This window comes from Hypanus sabinus, chromosome 11 (assembly GCF_030144855.1).
Source record: "Hypanus sabinus isolate sHypSab1 chromosome 11, sHypSab1.hap1, whole genome shotgun sequence".
NCBI lineage: Eukaryota > Metazoa > Chordata > Chondrichthyes > Myliobatiformes > Dasyatidae > Hypanus > Hypanus sabinus.
The window spans coordinates 63,824,262-63,840,047 of NC_082716.1; the positions used below are offsets into that span (position 1 = coordinate 63,824,262).

Sequence of the window (15,786 nt, forward strand, 5' to 3'; positions counted from 1 at the left end):
TTAACAACCTACCTAGTCATTATCTTACTTAATCCAAAAGGCCTTATCAGTGGCAAATTAGACCCCTTCTCTCAGGTCAACTGAGCATCATTCACCTGTCTGATGGCTTGCTGTGACTACTGGGAAACCTGAAACCCCTGGAAGGATTACTTGGCAATGAAGTGGAAGTCAGCGGGAGACACAAGTGGAGCAGAGAAATCTGTGTAAAATATCAAGCACTGACAGGAAATGGTGAGCCTCCTTGAATAGCTTTGTTCAAGGGAGGGAAGCCACACTCCACCTATACAGCCAAGACAACGATGCAGCTGTTTAGAAGCTGGACTTTTTCACCGAACCAATGCACGCGGGTTATAAAGAGCATGAACCTCTTACAGCTGTACACCACAACCTGGCAGCATGAACATCACCTCAGTGCCATTGGGAGCTGGAGAGCCCAGCTAGAAAATGGATAGTTCTGATGTTCAGAAATGAATGTCAGCATCCACAACGTTAACACAAATTACAATCAAACACTCTCCAGTGCTTCCAGTAGTCAAAGTTGAGCTTCTGCAGATAAAAAGCCTTTCAGAAGTTATTTAAGAATGCAGATGAGAGCCTGCAGCATTTCTTGCTGGTAAACACAAAGTACACTGCAGATGCTGTGGTCAAATCAACAAGTACAAACAAGCTGGATGAACTCAGCAGGTCAGGCAGCATCCATTGCTGATTTCAATGAAATGAGCTCATTTCAACGGATGCTGCCCGACCTGCTGAGTTCATCCAGCTTGTTTATACGTGTTGATTTCTTGCTGAATTAGGCCAACTTAATGCAGAATTTTCATGAACTCAGAAAACCTGTGGACTTCACATTAAACTCGGTGACATGTTGAATTTGCCAACACGCCCCTTGCGTAAGTTAGGTAGATGAACTTGTTTCTCTCAAGATAAATGTGGAGTTTAGTGGGTTAGTGTTGGATTTTTAAAACACACCATCTCTCACAGCAGACTTAATATGCCTTTTACCACTCCCCTCCCCCCAAAAATCATTCAGGCAAGGGGGTGAATTTTGAACAAGAATGCAACTAATTTTAGTTCAATCTCAAGGTAGATACAACATTCTTAAAACATTCAGTATTTGTTATCTTGGTTTATGAACTGCTTAACTGTTAAAACAACACAGGTTTGTTTCTCACTGTTGCCAATTAAATACCTGAACATTTGCTCATTATCAAATATTAATTAATTCTGTTATGATTGTATTTATTTTTCTATCTGCATTTATTTTGCCAGAAAAAAAATATGGTGTTAATCAACAGAGTATTAAGCTTTTTAACATGATAAACAGTATGCTTGCATTACAGGGCATTTTGCTAAAGTATGTTCTGTACCTCAGATTAACATTTTTACCACATTAACCAGAATGACATTCTTTGTCCCTAAAAGTAAACCACAAATATTGAGAGCAATGCTTTCTTTGGATTTGTTCAAGACTTTCTTCGAATAAAAGATTGTATCAACATCTGTTCCTGAAGATTCTTACTTGCAATTTTTCCATTACCGTTTCAGGTTTTATGAAGGAGTCTTCGTGTGTCAATAAGTACTCAATGTACATGCAATGGAGCTTATTAGAAACATCTGGACAACAATTCAAAGCATTCCCCAGAGTGAAGGATAGTTAATGTGTACTGACGATGAAATGCAATAAGTGAAAGGGAAAAGAAAATACAAGAACAAGATTCCTTCATATATACAAAGAGAATCACGGATCATAGGTACCACGAGTCCAACATATAGCAATGCTCTTTGAATGGAGAAAGGGGGAAGCTCTGAAATCTGCATTAACCAACATACAAACTGCACCTCCCATCAGTTAGAAATTCTATTACTTATTTAACTTCTGACACTAGGCGGTTAGCAGGCAAATAGCATCTGCTGCCCAGCAACAAGAACCTGTGTGAACAGGATGGGCCAACTTTGCCCCTTTAACCCACAGATTTTCACAATGGGGAGGACACTGCTAAAAATCAAGTATAGGCATATTATAGATAATGGATGGGAGAAAATAGTGAGGCAGGTGGCACTGGAAAGGTCAACTGTGTTTAAAGTAAACAAGTCATCTCATTCAGAAAATACATGTCCATGGTGGCTGAGAGAGGTGGAAGAGATTGCAGAATGGATTGCCATTATCGTCAAGATATTTGGGAAGTGCTGGAAGAGAACTGGAAAGTAGCCAAAATAATATCTTCATTTACAACACCTATAGATTTAACCTTGGCAGTGCAGAAGCTGTTAGAAAGAGGGGAAAAAATTAGACAAAAATTAAAAGGAGAATGGAGAAGTACAAATTACTAAAGAGAACCAGCGATGATTTGTTAAGTGTATTTCATGTTCAACCAACCTGATTGATTTTCCTTTTAGTAATGAAGATAAAGGAATTGCAGTAGACATTGCTTTTATGGATCTTCAGAAAGCATGTCATCAAGTGCCTTGACAGGCAGATTAGTCATGGAATAATACCATCACTAGCAGCTTGAATATAAAATGACAAATTTATGGTAAAAAATCATTTTTTCAGATTGGTGGAGACACTGCTTCCTTTATACATACACTAATAAACAAATTAATTCACATTTATATAAAGATACAAAACACACTTGTATGCTCAAAGCTTTGGAAACTAATGACAGTTCACTTTAGAATAATACCACATGGAATTGCTGATTGTATGACATATCAGATCATTGTCATTTAGCTAGGTGGCAGTGAAGGGAGACAACTATCAGAGGTTCAAGAATAAACAGTGATACAAGGACGTGAAATGGTTGACTCAAGAAAATTTGTTTACAATCTTGGTTCCCTACTGCTGGTTTCTAGGGCTTTTGCAATCCAGGGTTCTTCGGAAGTCACGAATGGCCATAAAACTTGTAGCTTATGGCCATTTTATCAAGTGTTACAAGAATGAAGAATAAACAAATAAAAACAAAAAAAAAGTCATGGTTGACTCATACTCAGACTGGAGATAAACAAAAAATTCCAGTGATAACAATTAACCTATAAAATAATCAGATTCAAGTGATGTGACACAGAGAAATGAAGAAGCTTCTAGAAAAATGTAGGTATAACTGGATTGATTACTGGAAAATATTATGAACGATTACATGTATATAGGTTATTATATAAAAAAACAAGCATAGGAATGTTAAATAAGAAAAATATGAGAAAAATAACAACTACATACTGCACATGGGTAGATCTGTAGAATAATGGGTTTATCCTCATTAACTATCACATTGAGCAGAACAAAATTTGGGCTGGATACCTATAACTAACATGGTGTAATGTAAAGATTCCACTGCTGTCAAGCTGACATTATAATGATGACTGGCTCCAAAAGCTACCTGTTCTGATAAGATCCGAAGCAAAGGCAAAGCAAATTACAAAAGAATCCAAATCTGCATGCTGTAGAAGAAAAACCAAGACAATAAGACACAGCAGAACTAGGCCATTCAGCCCATCGAATCTACTCCACCATTTCATTATAGCTAACCCATTTCCCAATCAACCCCATTCTCCTGCTTTCTCCCCATAACCTTTCACTCCCTGACTAGTCAAGAACCTATCAACTGCCTTAAATGCGCCCAGTGACCTGGTCTCCACAGACCAGGCAATGAATTCCACAGGTTGACCACCATCTGGCTAAAGAAATTCCTCCTCATCTTTGTTCTTAAACATCCCTCAATTTAGAGGCTGTGCCCTCTGGTCCTAGACTCCCCCAAAAGGAAATATATTCTTCATATCCACCCTATCAAGGACATGGGTTCTCAACCTGGGGTCCACAGACCCCTTACATTATGGTATTGGTCCATGGCATAAAAAAAGGTTGAGAATCCCTGATCTAGGCCTTTCAACATCCGGGTAGGTTTGAATGAGATATCCCTTTGTTCTTCTAAATGCCAGCAAGTACAGGCCCAATGCCTTCAATCGCTGCTCACATGATAACCATTTCATTCCCAGAATCATTCTCGCAAACCTCCTCTGAGCCCTCTCCAATGTCAGCACATCCTTTCCTGGGTAAGGGGCCCAAAACTGTTCATAATGTTCCAAGTGAGGCCTCACCAGTGCTTTATACAGCCTCAGCATTACGTCCTTGCTTTTATGTTCTAGTCCTCTTGAAATTAATGCTAACGTTGCATTTGCCTTTTTCACCACCAATTCAATCTACAAATTAACCTTTAGGGAATCCAGCACAAGGAATCCCAAATCCATTTGCACCTCAGATTTTTTGAACTTCCTCCCCATTTAGAAAATAGTCTTATGCTTATATTCCTTCTACCAGAGTGCACGACCATACACTTCCCGGCACTGTGTTCCATCTGCTTTCTCTTTGCTCATTCTCCTAATCTGTTCAAGTCCTTCTGCAGCCTCTCTGCTTTCTCAAACGTACCAGCCCCTCCACTCATCTACGTCTACAAACCTGGCTCAATTCCACTATCCAATCATTGACATACAACACAAAAAGCAACAGTCCCAACACAGACCCCTGCTGAACACCAGTAGTTACCAGCAGCCAACCCAAAAAGGATTCCTATATTCCCACTCTTTGCCTCCTACCAATCTGCCAATGCTTTATTCATGCTAGTATCTTTCCTGTAATACCCTGGGTTCTTATCATGTTTTGCAGCCTCCTGTATGGCACCTTGCCAAAGGTCTTCTGAAAATCAAAGTACACAACATCCACTGATCGATTCTCTTTTGTCTATCATGCTTGCTCTTTCTTCAAAGAACTCTAAAAGATTTGTCAGGCAAGATTTTCTCTTAAGGAAACCATGCTGACTTTGTCCTATTTTGTCACGTGCCTCCAAGTACCCTGAAACAACATCTTTAACAATTGACTCCAACATCTTCCCAACCACAGAGATCAGGCTAAATGGCTTGACCTTTCTTTTGCCTCCCTCCCCTGAAAAGTAGAGCAACATTTGCAATTTTACAATCCTCCAGAACTACTGCAGGGTCTAGTGATTCTTAAAAGATCATTACTAATGCCTTCACAATCTCTTCACTGTCTCTTTTAGAACCTTGGGATATAGTACATCAAGTCCAGATGACCTTATCTTCAGATCTTTTAGTCTTCCTAGCACCTTCTGGCATACTGCTAGTGGCCCCCACAGCGAACACAGATACAATGTCCTCCCTTATGGTTTTATTAGTTGCCTTCTGTTGGTTCTTAAAAATTTCCCAATCCTCTAACCTCCCAGCAATTTTTGCTCTATTATATGCCCTCTCTTTTCCTTTTATGTTGGCTTTGACTTCCCTTGTCAGGCATGGTTTTGTCATCCTGCCTTTAGAATACTTCCTCTTTGTTGGAACGTACCTATTCTGTGTTTACCAAATTGTTCCAAACAAGTGAAGAAAGATTTTGGATATCAGGAAAATGTTGCCATTGATGTTCCAATTAACCTCAATTTTAACCAGTGCAGTGAGTGAAAATAGGACTTCTAATCTTCCATTTTCTGAAAAATGGGCACCACTCACAAGCCCAGAATTAATTGCACATTACTAATTACCCCTGAGAATGCATCATGAACTTAAAATAGACACAAGTTGACTGCACTTAATGAATTGCTTCTGAGAAAATATCATTTCAGAAAAGATCCTTTATTGACCAAAGTGAACTTGCCAGCTTATTTCTAACTTTACCTCATTCACTTGTTTCTTGTCAAGATGGAAGACCTGGCCAGAACTTGTGGAGGCAATCTCTTCATAGACCTTATAGCCAACATGGCTTCGATCATCACAGTCCCCAGTGAGCACAAATACAACCTAAAACAGAGAACAGTAAACTTAATTTAAATCATGACTTGTTTTGCATTAATTCCAAATTTCTTCCAAGCAATTTAGTATGACAACTGAAAGAGCTAATTGAATAGGTCAGTGTTATGATTCTTTATATTTAACATCCTTCAGTTTCCTATTTTAGAACTGGATATTAAAATGAAATGAGACAGTAATTTTCAAAATACTTTCAACGCCTGAAAATTTGCCACAATTACAATGTCACAAAATCTCAGAAAAACAAAAGAAAATTTCAACTCACAATATTCTTCCTTTAGTACCCGTTCTAGAAAGTAGTGACTCAACCCTGAGTGTACGATTTGAAAAATCTAGATCTCGGTAAACTCCAGGTCGTTGCATTGGTACGTGAGCTCAGACAATGAGTGCTTACATACACATTTTAATGGTGTAGCCTTCAGTTATTCAGCAGGACATTTGGACATTGGTAGTTGAAAGTTCTCAGATAGCAAATTGAAAATGAAGCATTTGCCTTTATCTACATTATCCATGAGCTTACGGCGACAAAGCTACATCACTTGTCTTTACTGATATTACACAAAGTATTGCAAAGTACGGCAATTTGGAGGACAACACAGTAACTTTAAATGATATTTTCTAATTCAAAAACAATCAGTCTGAGAAGTTAAATACTTAGTGACCTGTTGAATATTTCCAACATTCAGATTTCATTACTCATTTACAGCGTTCACTCTATCTTGCACTTGTACACTTATTTTTATTATGTTTTCATATGAAATTGCTTATATTACATTTGAACCGCAATATTAATTCCTCAAAAAGTACATGATCATTCACTTAACCTGGGTTAAAACTGAGCACCAATGTAGCAGACATTTATCATTGCCTCAAATGATTCCAGGAACAATATCTCTATTCTGCAAAATTGTTGAGAGGTTTGCTGACCCACAAATGGATAGCTTTGTGGTTTCTATGTTTAGATTTCCAACCAAGAGGGTAACTGAAATTTATTACATGGAAGGAAAATATTCACACATCATGTGCACAGCTCCACAGAAGAGTTATTCTGGTACATTTTATTTCCCATCTCTAGGTTTCTGGCATTGAAAATTACCACACTTCAAATATACATTTATTATTATAAAGCACCTATCTTTTACTTTCTTTCAGGCAGTGAGTTTCACACTTTTCTCTCTGGTCACAGAAACTCTCATTCATACCTTGACCATCTATCCCTTACATTAAAACCATAAAATTCATGAAAGCCAAGATCCTGCTTATCCAATCTAAACCCCAGATTTTATACACTTTTCACTAAATCTCCCCTCAGTCTCATCATCTTTTCCAAGTGTGCTCAAGCCAAGTTTCCCAACCAACCAAACTCTTCACTGGCAATATTTCTTCATCTCTTGCACTCTACCTTTCAAATTCTGTGTTGATCAAAACCTATAGACCACACCTGTGCATTGTCTAATCAATGTCTCTTACTGCTATAGCATAACCATCCTGCTTGTGTTCAATGCCTCTGCTTTCCTATTTGCTTCCAGAACATGTAGGCATATAATCCAAGATCCTCAGACCATCCAGGTCGCTTGTTCTCCTTCCAATCTTTGTGGCATCCCTTCCCCTGTTCCTAGTCCCAAACATATAATCATGCATTTCTGTTAAGTGTATCTCATTAGACACCACCAGACCAGCTTATTGCTTTCTTCTCAATCACTTTCCTACAATTAAGCCAAAGTCCTTTAGATACCACAGATTGCAAAGGGACCTCATACTAAGTCCTGCAGAAGGCACACAGACTGCTCACCAGGTAGATGGTGTCTTGCTGTCGCCAAATCAGTTTTATATCCACCTGCCTTGTGGTGGTTTAGCAAAATCCTTGAAAGAATTTTCTTTCAAACATTTACTTTATCCTTGAGCAACCCATTAAGTCATAAACCTCTCAAGGTGATGTTACAATGTCAGCAATCCTTTAGCTTTTGACCATTGTGCTTGCAGTCAGACACTGCGATTAGATGCAGTCGGTTAGCCAACCAAATTACCTACTTGAAGATATGGAATTTTTGATTAAGTTAGCACTGGAACTTGATTTGTTCAAGGAGTTTCAGATAATTCTATAGATCAGGGCATAACACTTGTACAGACCATTTTCAAATTAGTCCCAAATTAGGCTTGCAATTTATTTGGTTCGAACCTTAGATTAAATATAGTTAAATATATTAAATATATTTCTTCTAATCTGAGAATCACCAAGAATGGCAAAAAAATATAATTCCCTGATCTCTGGCAATACCCTTCCCACAAGGTTTATTCAATGAAACAGAAGATACAGCTCAATTACTTTAATCTACAGCAGTCTTGACTGTGGAACACAGTAAAAGATTACTTGACAGACAGATTTGGAAACTGAAAACAATTCTGAATTTCAATGGTGAATGCTGTGACTGATATAACTCAGTCTGGATATTCCATTCACCATTTCTGCTTCCTCAGAAGCAGTGAAAGCACAAAGTGAATAAGGTCAGCTCAGCTCTGCACTGCTCACTCAATTTAATGGATGCCATCCAGGATGAAGTTATTACGTTACTTAGTTAGAAGGCAGTCCAACCATAGATAAACCTCAAATTGGAGCAATAGATTAAACACAGACGAAGATGTTTGTTATATTTAAAAAAAATTCTGCCCTACTAGCCACATCAACAATAAATTAAATGAATTTTAGCAACCCAAATTAGCTTTCAGATCTGAAGATTTCATTTCAATAAACCACCTTTGAGTAGCACCAAAATAACTGCTGCCCACAATCTCCATCCCAAGGTTATAATAATGGGAACAAAACAGATTAATTCTGGTTCTGTTTGAGTCAGTTTGAAAAACAAGAAATTTATTTTGATCAAAAGTGGAATTTCTCTGTATTTCACTTTGTTGAGGGAGCTTTGTTGTACATCTGACTTGTGCTAATACATTAAAAGCTAAAATTGGGTAGAGGAGTATTTAACTTCTAATACTTAAGCACAGCAATTCACCAATCCCTTCAACCATGCTTGCTTCACTTTAAGTATAACAAACTCTTCCCTTTTCAAAAAGAATGGATTTCTGAGAAGCATTACCCAAGTTAAATTACAATGACTCATTACCTCTACACATTTTAAATTGATGGGCCAAACTGATGTATGGTTGTAAAGCTGATAGTAAAATTGGTACATGTGAGAATGAAAATCAATTATCAATGAAAAAGGCATACCTGGAAATGTGGATTAAGATTTTTATAACTTTCTAGACAACGGGGTGAATCATTGGGGCACCCTTTGAGAGAAAAATAGTGCAGTCTGATGTGACCAGAATGAACATTAAATTTTTCTGAATGCTATTGGTATCACTTTGCTTTGGAAATTGAAGAAGAAAACCTGAGTTTATTGAAGAAGAAGGACACGTTGCAAGGCAAATATGGCTCCTCCTCGTTTAACGAAGGATACTTCTGATGGCAACATTTCTGGTTGATCTGCCACCCTTGTGCCTCTCATTGGCATTCTGGAGACATGCAGTCCTTTCATGCGCCATCTCTTCTGCTGTTTGTTTGTCTCTGATCCTGGAGACGTGCATTTCTCAGCTCCTTTGCCTCTTCCTCTCTTCTCCTTCTGTGCCTGTTTTTGTCATTCTGGAGACGTGCATGCCTCTCCTCCTCTGTCTCTACTTCTCTCATCTTTTTTGTCCTGACTCTTTGATCCTGGAGTCCTCATCCAATTCTTGTTCTCTCCCTCTCCTTGCTGCTTCCTGATGACGTTTGGTGTCATCTCTTGACCATAATGTCCCCCCCCTCATCTCTTTCCACGCAGCATAATTAGGTTGACCATATCTTTTTTACCCTAATGCTGGATAGAAGATACGAAACAATAACACCAAAGCTTCCAGGATGCTGATTATTCTTAATGATGTGGTTCGCGCTCCCCTAAATGGATGTGATATAGTCACCACTGTCCTTTGACTGCAGCAAAGGGTTTGATGGGTGTTTCAAAGTACGTCATTACAATGAGATTTAATTATCTCTTATTGATGGGTGGCAGTTAGATCTGTCCCAGTCCTGCACATGTTGATGGTGATTAGCAGAATGTGACCGCTCGAAATAGAGCTGCCCTGCCCTTTTGCTCCGCTTGGTGTCGCTGCTGTGAGCATCGTGAGTCGCTTCTGAGGCTGTCTGTGTGCACGTGTCGTGGTGTCACATCATGGCTTCCATGAAAGGTGGGATCGGCTCTGTGAGCATTGTGAGTCACTCCTGAGGCTGGCTGTGCACATGGTTTCCGTCATGGCTGACATCGGCTCTCGGATGAAAGCGGGGCTGTTGATTTTGGTGAGTGAGCAATTTTATACGAATATATAACCCTGAATTTGCCTGCATTCTGTAAGTTAGCGCATTTTAAGTCGATTTAGCCAAAAATAGTGCCGCTGTAATGCACCGTTTGCACTAATTGGAGGTCACAGTCAGACAAATAGAGCGTGAGAGTTTTAGTAGTTTGTAGATCCAATGCAATCTTGTTTTTATTTCCACTACATGCTAAATCAGGTGTGTGGCCAATGGTATGCAATATAATAGCATGAAGTCCGTACATGGAATCATAGAACACTACAGCAGTGAGCCAGGCCATTTGGCCCATCTAGTCCATGCCAATCTGTCTACTCTCATCAACCTGCACTCAGACCATAGCCCACCATACCCCTCCCATCCATGTCCCTATCTAAGTTTCTCGAAATCATTGAACTCAAATGCACATGCACCACTTGCGCTGGCAGTTCGTTCCACACTCTCACCTCCCTCTGAGTGAAGTAGTTCCCCTCTGTTCCCCTTAAACAATTCTCCTTTCACCCTTAACCCATGACTTCTAATTCTAGTCTCACTCAACCTCAGTGGAAAAAGCCTTCTTGCAGCTATACCCCTCATAATTTTGTGCATGTCCATCAAATCCCCCCCTCAATCTTCTATCTTTAAGGGAAGGAATTCCTAACCTATTCAAACTTTCCCAGTAACTCATGTCCTCAAGTCCCTTGTACATTTACTCTGCATGTTCACACAATGAAAATAAGGTAGCAGACGCAAAGCTAGGACACAAACGCTTTAGTAGGAAACCTAAATATTTTTTCTTTAATTTTCTGTTCTTGTGCTGCCAGAACAGGTGTCATTCTTTACTGCACAGCCCTCAGTGTCCAGTGGTAATGGTGAATCTTGGATTTGAATTGTTTGTGGTGAGAATGCCCCAACAGTTACAGTAAGCAGAGAATCCAGAAAACAAGCATTTCAATGAAAACAGTGAGTCCAAGTCAGAAGCCTACTGTGAGAGAAAATGGTATCGTCATTTTCTTCTCCTTGGTAAAAGTTGCAGGGATAAAAAGAACTGTTGAATTTAGCAAGGGGTGCAATGGCATATCCTACCAAACATTCTGCAGCTACAAATATTAGTTGTGAAAGCGGTGAATATCGAATCCGTTGGTAGGAATATGCAAAAGTTTAAGGAACAGGACAGATTTTCAATGTTGCAGTTAAAATGATTATATCATCCAATCAGTGCTTGCAGGCAATGAAAACAAAATTAAGATTGGGAATGTCTGGCTAAAGAGGGACATGTCTAAGTAATGCTGAAATCAAATCTAACTTTATTGGGGCAGTACATGGGGTGCTGTGTGCAATTTTGATTTCAATGCTCCAGGCCAGATGCAGAATTGAAGAAAATTCAGAGAACAGCAATAAAGTAGTTTCTGAACCAGATGACTGCCAAGAAAAACCTGCTATATACTATCTTTTGTCTTCTTAAAGGCATAAAATCATTTCAATTTGTCACTTAATAGCACATCTTGTGTATTATAATAGCTTCCTTTTATAAGCTACATATAATGCACTAGCAAAATCCAAGTCTCTTCACCAGAACACCGAGAAAATAAATGATTCCAAAGCATACAAGGCAACATCAAGACAGATTACTATCAGCCAAGTCTAACAGGCAAGTTTTTGAGAGGGGCAGACAAATTCTGGAGGGAATTCAAAAGGTTGCAATAGCTGAAGGAACAGCCCACATTGGATTAGCAATCAATGTTGGAGATGCTCAGATTTTGCAGCAGCAAAAATAACCAGAGAAATTAAAAACTAACAGAAGGGAACAATCAGAGATGTATTTGAAAGCAAGGACAAGATTTTTAAATTCACGGCACTGCTTAATTAGGGGCTAAAATGCACAAATAACTTAGGTATCCATAAATAAGCTGAGGGAAGGGTTGCGCAAGGCAATGTTACAAAAGTAGAAGCATAGGACATGATTCAAAGCTTCACAAATTAACTCCCCAAGGGATGTGACATGTAGTAAAGTGAATATAGACACATTAGTTAAGCAGGGACTGGAAGGAGACTTGGCTGGCTAATTGTCATTCCAGGAGACAAGGTCCTGGGATATATTATTTTTACATGTCAGATTACCAATGCTTTGAGAAAAAAGCTAAAGCATTTAACAATGTACATTGTCATGGGAGAAGCAAAATGTGACCAAACTTTTAGATAAATATAGTTGACAAATAGGATTACATTGCCCGAACAATGGACAAGTAAAACATATTTAGCAAATGATTAACATTATCTTGAAAATTTAGTAGTAAATTTATTTTACTCTGAATATCATATACTAAGTTTAGCGTGAAATAGGGGAAATAATACAAAACATTATGTGAATCACTGAAATTTTCAACATTGCCAGTTTTCGTCTGAGGTTACAGTAACATCCTGTGAAAGTGAGTGCATTTAGGCATGGCTCACCTGAGATTGCTTCTGCTGGATAAGCTGTAAAACATCGTGAGCAAGCCTGTAGTCCTTTGACCGCGCATCTGTGAAGACGTAGATGAAAGACCCAGGAAGAGAAATTTCCAAAGCGATTTTGATTGCACTGATGCTCATTTCTGGACAGTCACCGCCGCCCTGTTTTTGAATGATGAACAAAGACTTGTCAACAGAATTCAACTTCATCTTTCAACAAGGATCCAACTTAGAGCTAACTGTCGCAACTTTAAAAAGCAAAAGAGAAAGGTTTTCGGCAAACTTCATCACAACTGAACTTAATACTGATAACGGTCCAAAGGTAAAACAAACATCTATTTTGCCCCAACAGGTCATCTCTTGATGGAGATCTACCTTTCTCTTTCCTTGCCTTTCAACAATTAACTGACTCCAAAATTATTCTTGAGGCTGCTTCCAGCATCCATCCAAATCAAGTGCTTTTGCAATTTGGAACGAACACTAATTTTGCTATCTTCTACTGATTTATTTTAAAGGATATCAGATATTTATAAAAGTGTAACTAGTTGGGCTATAATGGTCATTTTTTTCTGTGACATGCATTGCTTTAGGGCCAACATCAATCTGTAAATTAACGTACAATTTGACTTTTGGGCTCAACAAAAGAGCACATCTGGAATTAAGACGTGCATCAAAATGAATGGAATGCTGGCTGAAAATTGTACTTTTCCCCATTAGCAAGCATTTGGCAAGAGCTAAATAAGAAACAAGCCCTCAAGCACCAACTGAAAATCATTCCAGTATCTCCCTTTAAAAAGAAGTAATGTTTCCTGCTGTTCCGAAATCATGAGGAATGTGACAGTTAGAGGGCTGTTAGATTGTCCTCCTTAATCACAAGGACCTACACAAAAATGTAGCCTCGACTTTCACAGGAAAAGCTCAGAAGACTGGAGGCAGACATAAAATCAAAGTTCTTAAATTACAGGATAAAAAGTGTTCACTTATTATTCAGGGGTTCCCACCCTGGGGTCCACGGACCCCTTGTTTAACAGTATTGGTCCATGGCATAAAAAAGGTTGGGAACCCCTGACTTATATCCTGGGTTTGTCATCGAAAGAGAAGCCCATGTTAAGGACAGCTAGCTTGCATTTGTGATCTGCACATCAGCCCTACGATAATTAGCTCCATTTCCCCTGCTGCTCCAACATATAAAGTGTAATATCTTAAGTTATAAAAATAATGAAAGCTTCTTAATGAAACAAATTTTTTTTCACTATTTTGAGCTGCACGATGCTAGCAATTGTTGTCTCTTGACTAACAGGCTGAGATCTGTTTTGCTACTGCAATACAATGAAGGACCAATTTGATCATCAGGGGAAGCCATTAATTCCTAACTTGTGTTGCCTAGGGGATGGACTAGGTAGCACATCAAATGGAGTATTCGAAAGCTCAAATGTTCATCTTCACAAGACATCAAATTCACACTTACGGACTGAGAGATACCCACCAATTCTTAACTAGATGGCCTGCCAGAATCACCCACTTATACTAACGTGAAAAGCTTGCAAAATCCAGATCAATGGCTTTAATTTTTTTTTAAATGCTTTAATCATGATGAAGGGTCTCAGCACAAATCATTGATCCTTTATTCCTTCCCATAAATGCTGCCTAGCTTGCTGAGTTCCCCCAGTGTGCTGCTCTCGCTTTGCAAATAACCCAGATGTGTAGAAGTAAGAGTACAAAGGATTTGTAACTTGAACTATTTGCAGCAAGGCTTCTTTTAGAAGGAAACGTGTTGTCATTTTGCCTAAGAAAACACCAATGCAGTCAAGTCTGTTTCATCTCTAGTTCCCTGCACACACATTTACCTTATTAGTCTTTACATTCCCCTTGTGATAATTAACTATTCCCGCCAATTATGTTTAAAACATCTTCCACTCAGGAGGGTCAGCCCGCATGAAGAATGCTGTGTTCAGCATTGTGTGCTGCTCATTCGGACAGACGTATCACCTCAGAAGGAAATACCAGACTAGAATAATTAAACTGATGCTGCTTAAAACCTAATCTTATGAGAAAATACTGCATGAACAGCAATCCCTCCAGTTTAGATGTTTGGAGGTGGGGCAGGATTGATGATCTAACTGAGGTGCTTATAAATGAATAAAGCTATTCAATAAAGTTAGATAGAGCTCTTATAGATAGCGGGGTCAAGGGATATGAGGAGAGGGCAGGAACGGGGTACTGATTGTGGATGATCAGCCACGATCACAGCGAATGGCAGTGCTGGCTAGAAGGGCCGAATGGCCTACTCCTGCACCTATTGTCTATTGTCTATTGTAAGAAAAGCCACTCCCTTCTTTAGAGGAAACTTAGATCAGGGTCTCAGAATTAGAATATAGCTATTTAGGAGTGGATTAGGAAGGATGGTTTTCTACCCACACACCAGAGATACCAGATCAAAGAAAATTTTGAAGACCAAGGCTAATCTTAATTATCAAGGAATGCAATTAAAAGCAGTAAATAGAGTTGATATCACGGATGTGCATTGTGCAATGAAATTGTCCACTCCTATTCAAATATTCTCCTTGCTTCTTACTGAAGGAACCAATGACTGTGCTCATATTTCCGCTTTTTACATTGAATGTGCATCTCCATCTGGCTCCAAGGGCATGGGGAGTTCTGACATCAGTTAAATTTATAAGCCTGTAAAAATCAAGGGGCAAGTTAGGAAAATGGAGAAACATCTAATAAGGGAAGTACAACAATTACAGAAGCACAATCTTTATCAACTCAGTATTCTAAATTTGTTAGAAGTATGGCTGATTGATTCACAGAGGACAGAAGAGGTGGCTTTCTAGATCAGTAAGTTGAGGATGCATTGATGGGCAGATTATTTGAAACTAACAATGTACCACTCAATAATTTAGAGAATAGTGACCAGAGTATGAGAGAAGTCGACACAAGGTGACTTGAGTTCCACCGCCAAGGATGATGTCACATCCTTGTTATTTACAGCTTACAAGGGTCTGAAATACAAGAAGGCTCTGTTGGATTGAGAAACTATGTTAACTAGTATAACAGCAAGCAACCAATGTTCTGGGGACAACAAAGAAGATTTGTGCCCATAGTCTGGTCTTGTTTACATGTCAACTGTGCTTCACTGCTGAATGGGGAGTATTCTGGGTTCAACCCTAGTCCAGGAACTTGTGCACAAAGTTTAAGCT

At 38.9% G+C, this 15,786-nt stretch overlaps 1 protein-coding gene across 1 annotated transcript in view; it reads right to left on the reverse strand.

Annotated features, from left to right (window-relative positions):
- The window catches only part of hmcn1 (hemicentin 1), a 501,533-nt gene that overhangs the window by 396,756 nt on the left and 88,991 nt on the right, over nt 1-15,786 (reverse strand). Inside the window, exons 3-4 of the mRNA XM_059984517.1 lie at nt 12,587-12,745; nt 5,677-5,799 (exon numbers count right to left, since the gene is read on the reverse strand). Coding sequence (XP_059840500.1) covers nt 5,677-5,799; nt 12,587-12,745 — 282 coding nt within the window. The remainder of the gene's footprint in view (nt 1-5,676; nt 5,800-12,586; nt 12,746-15,786) is intronic.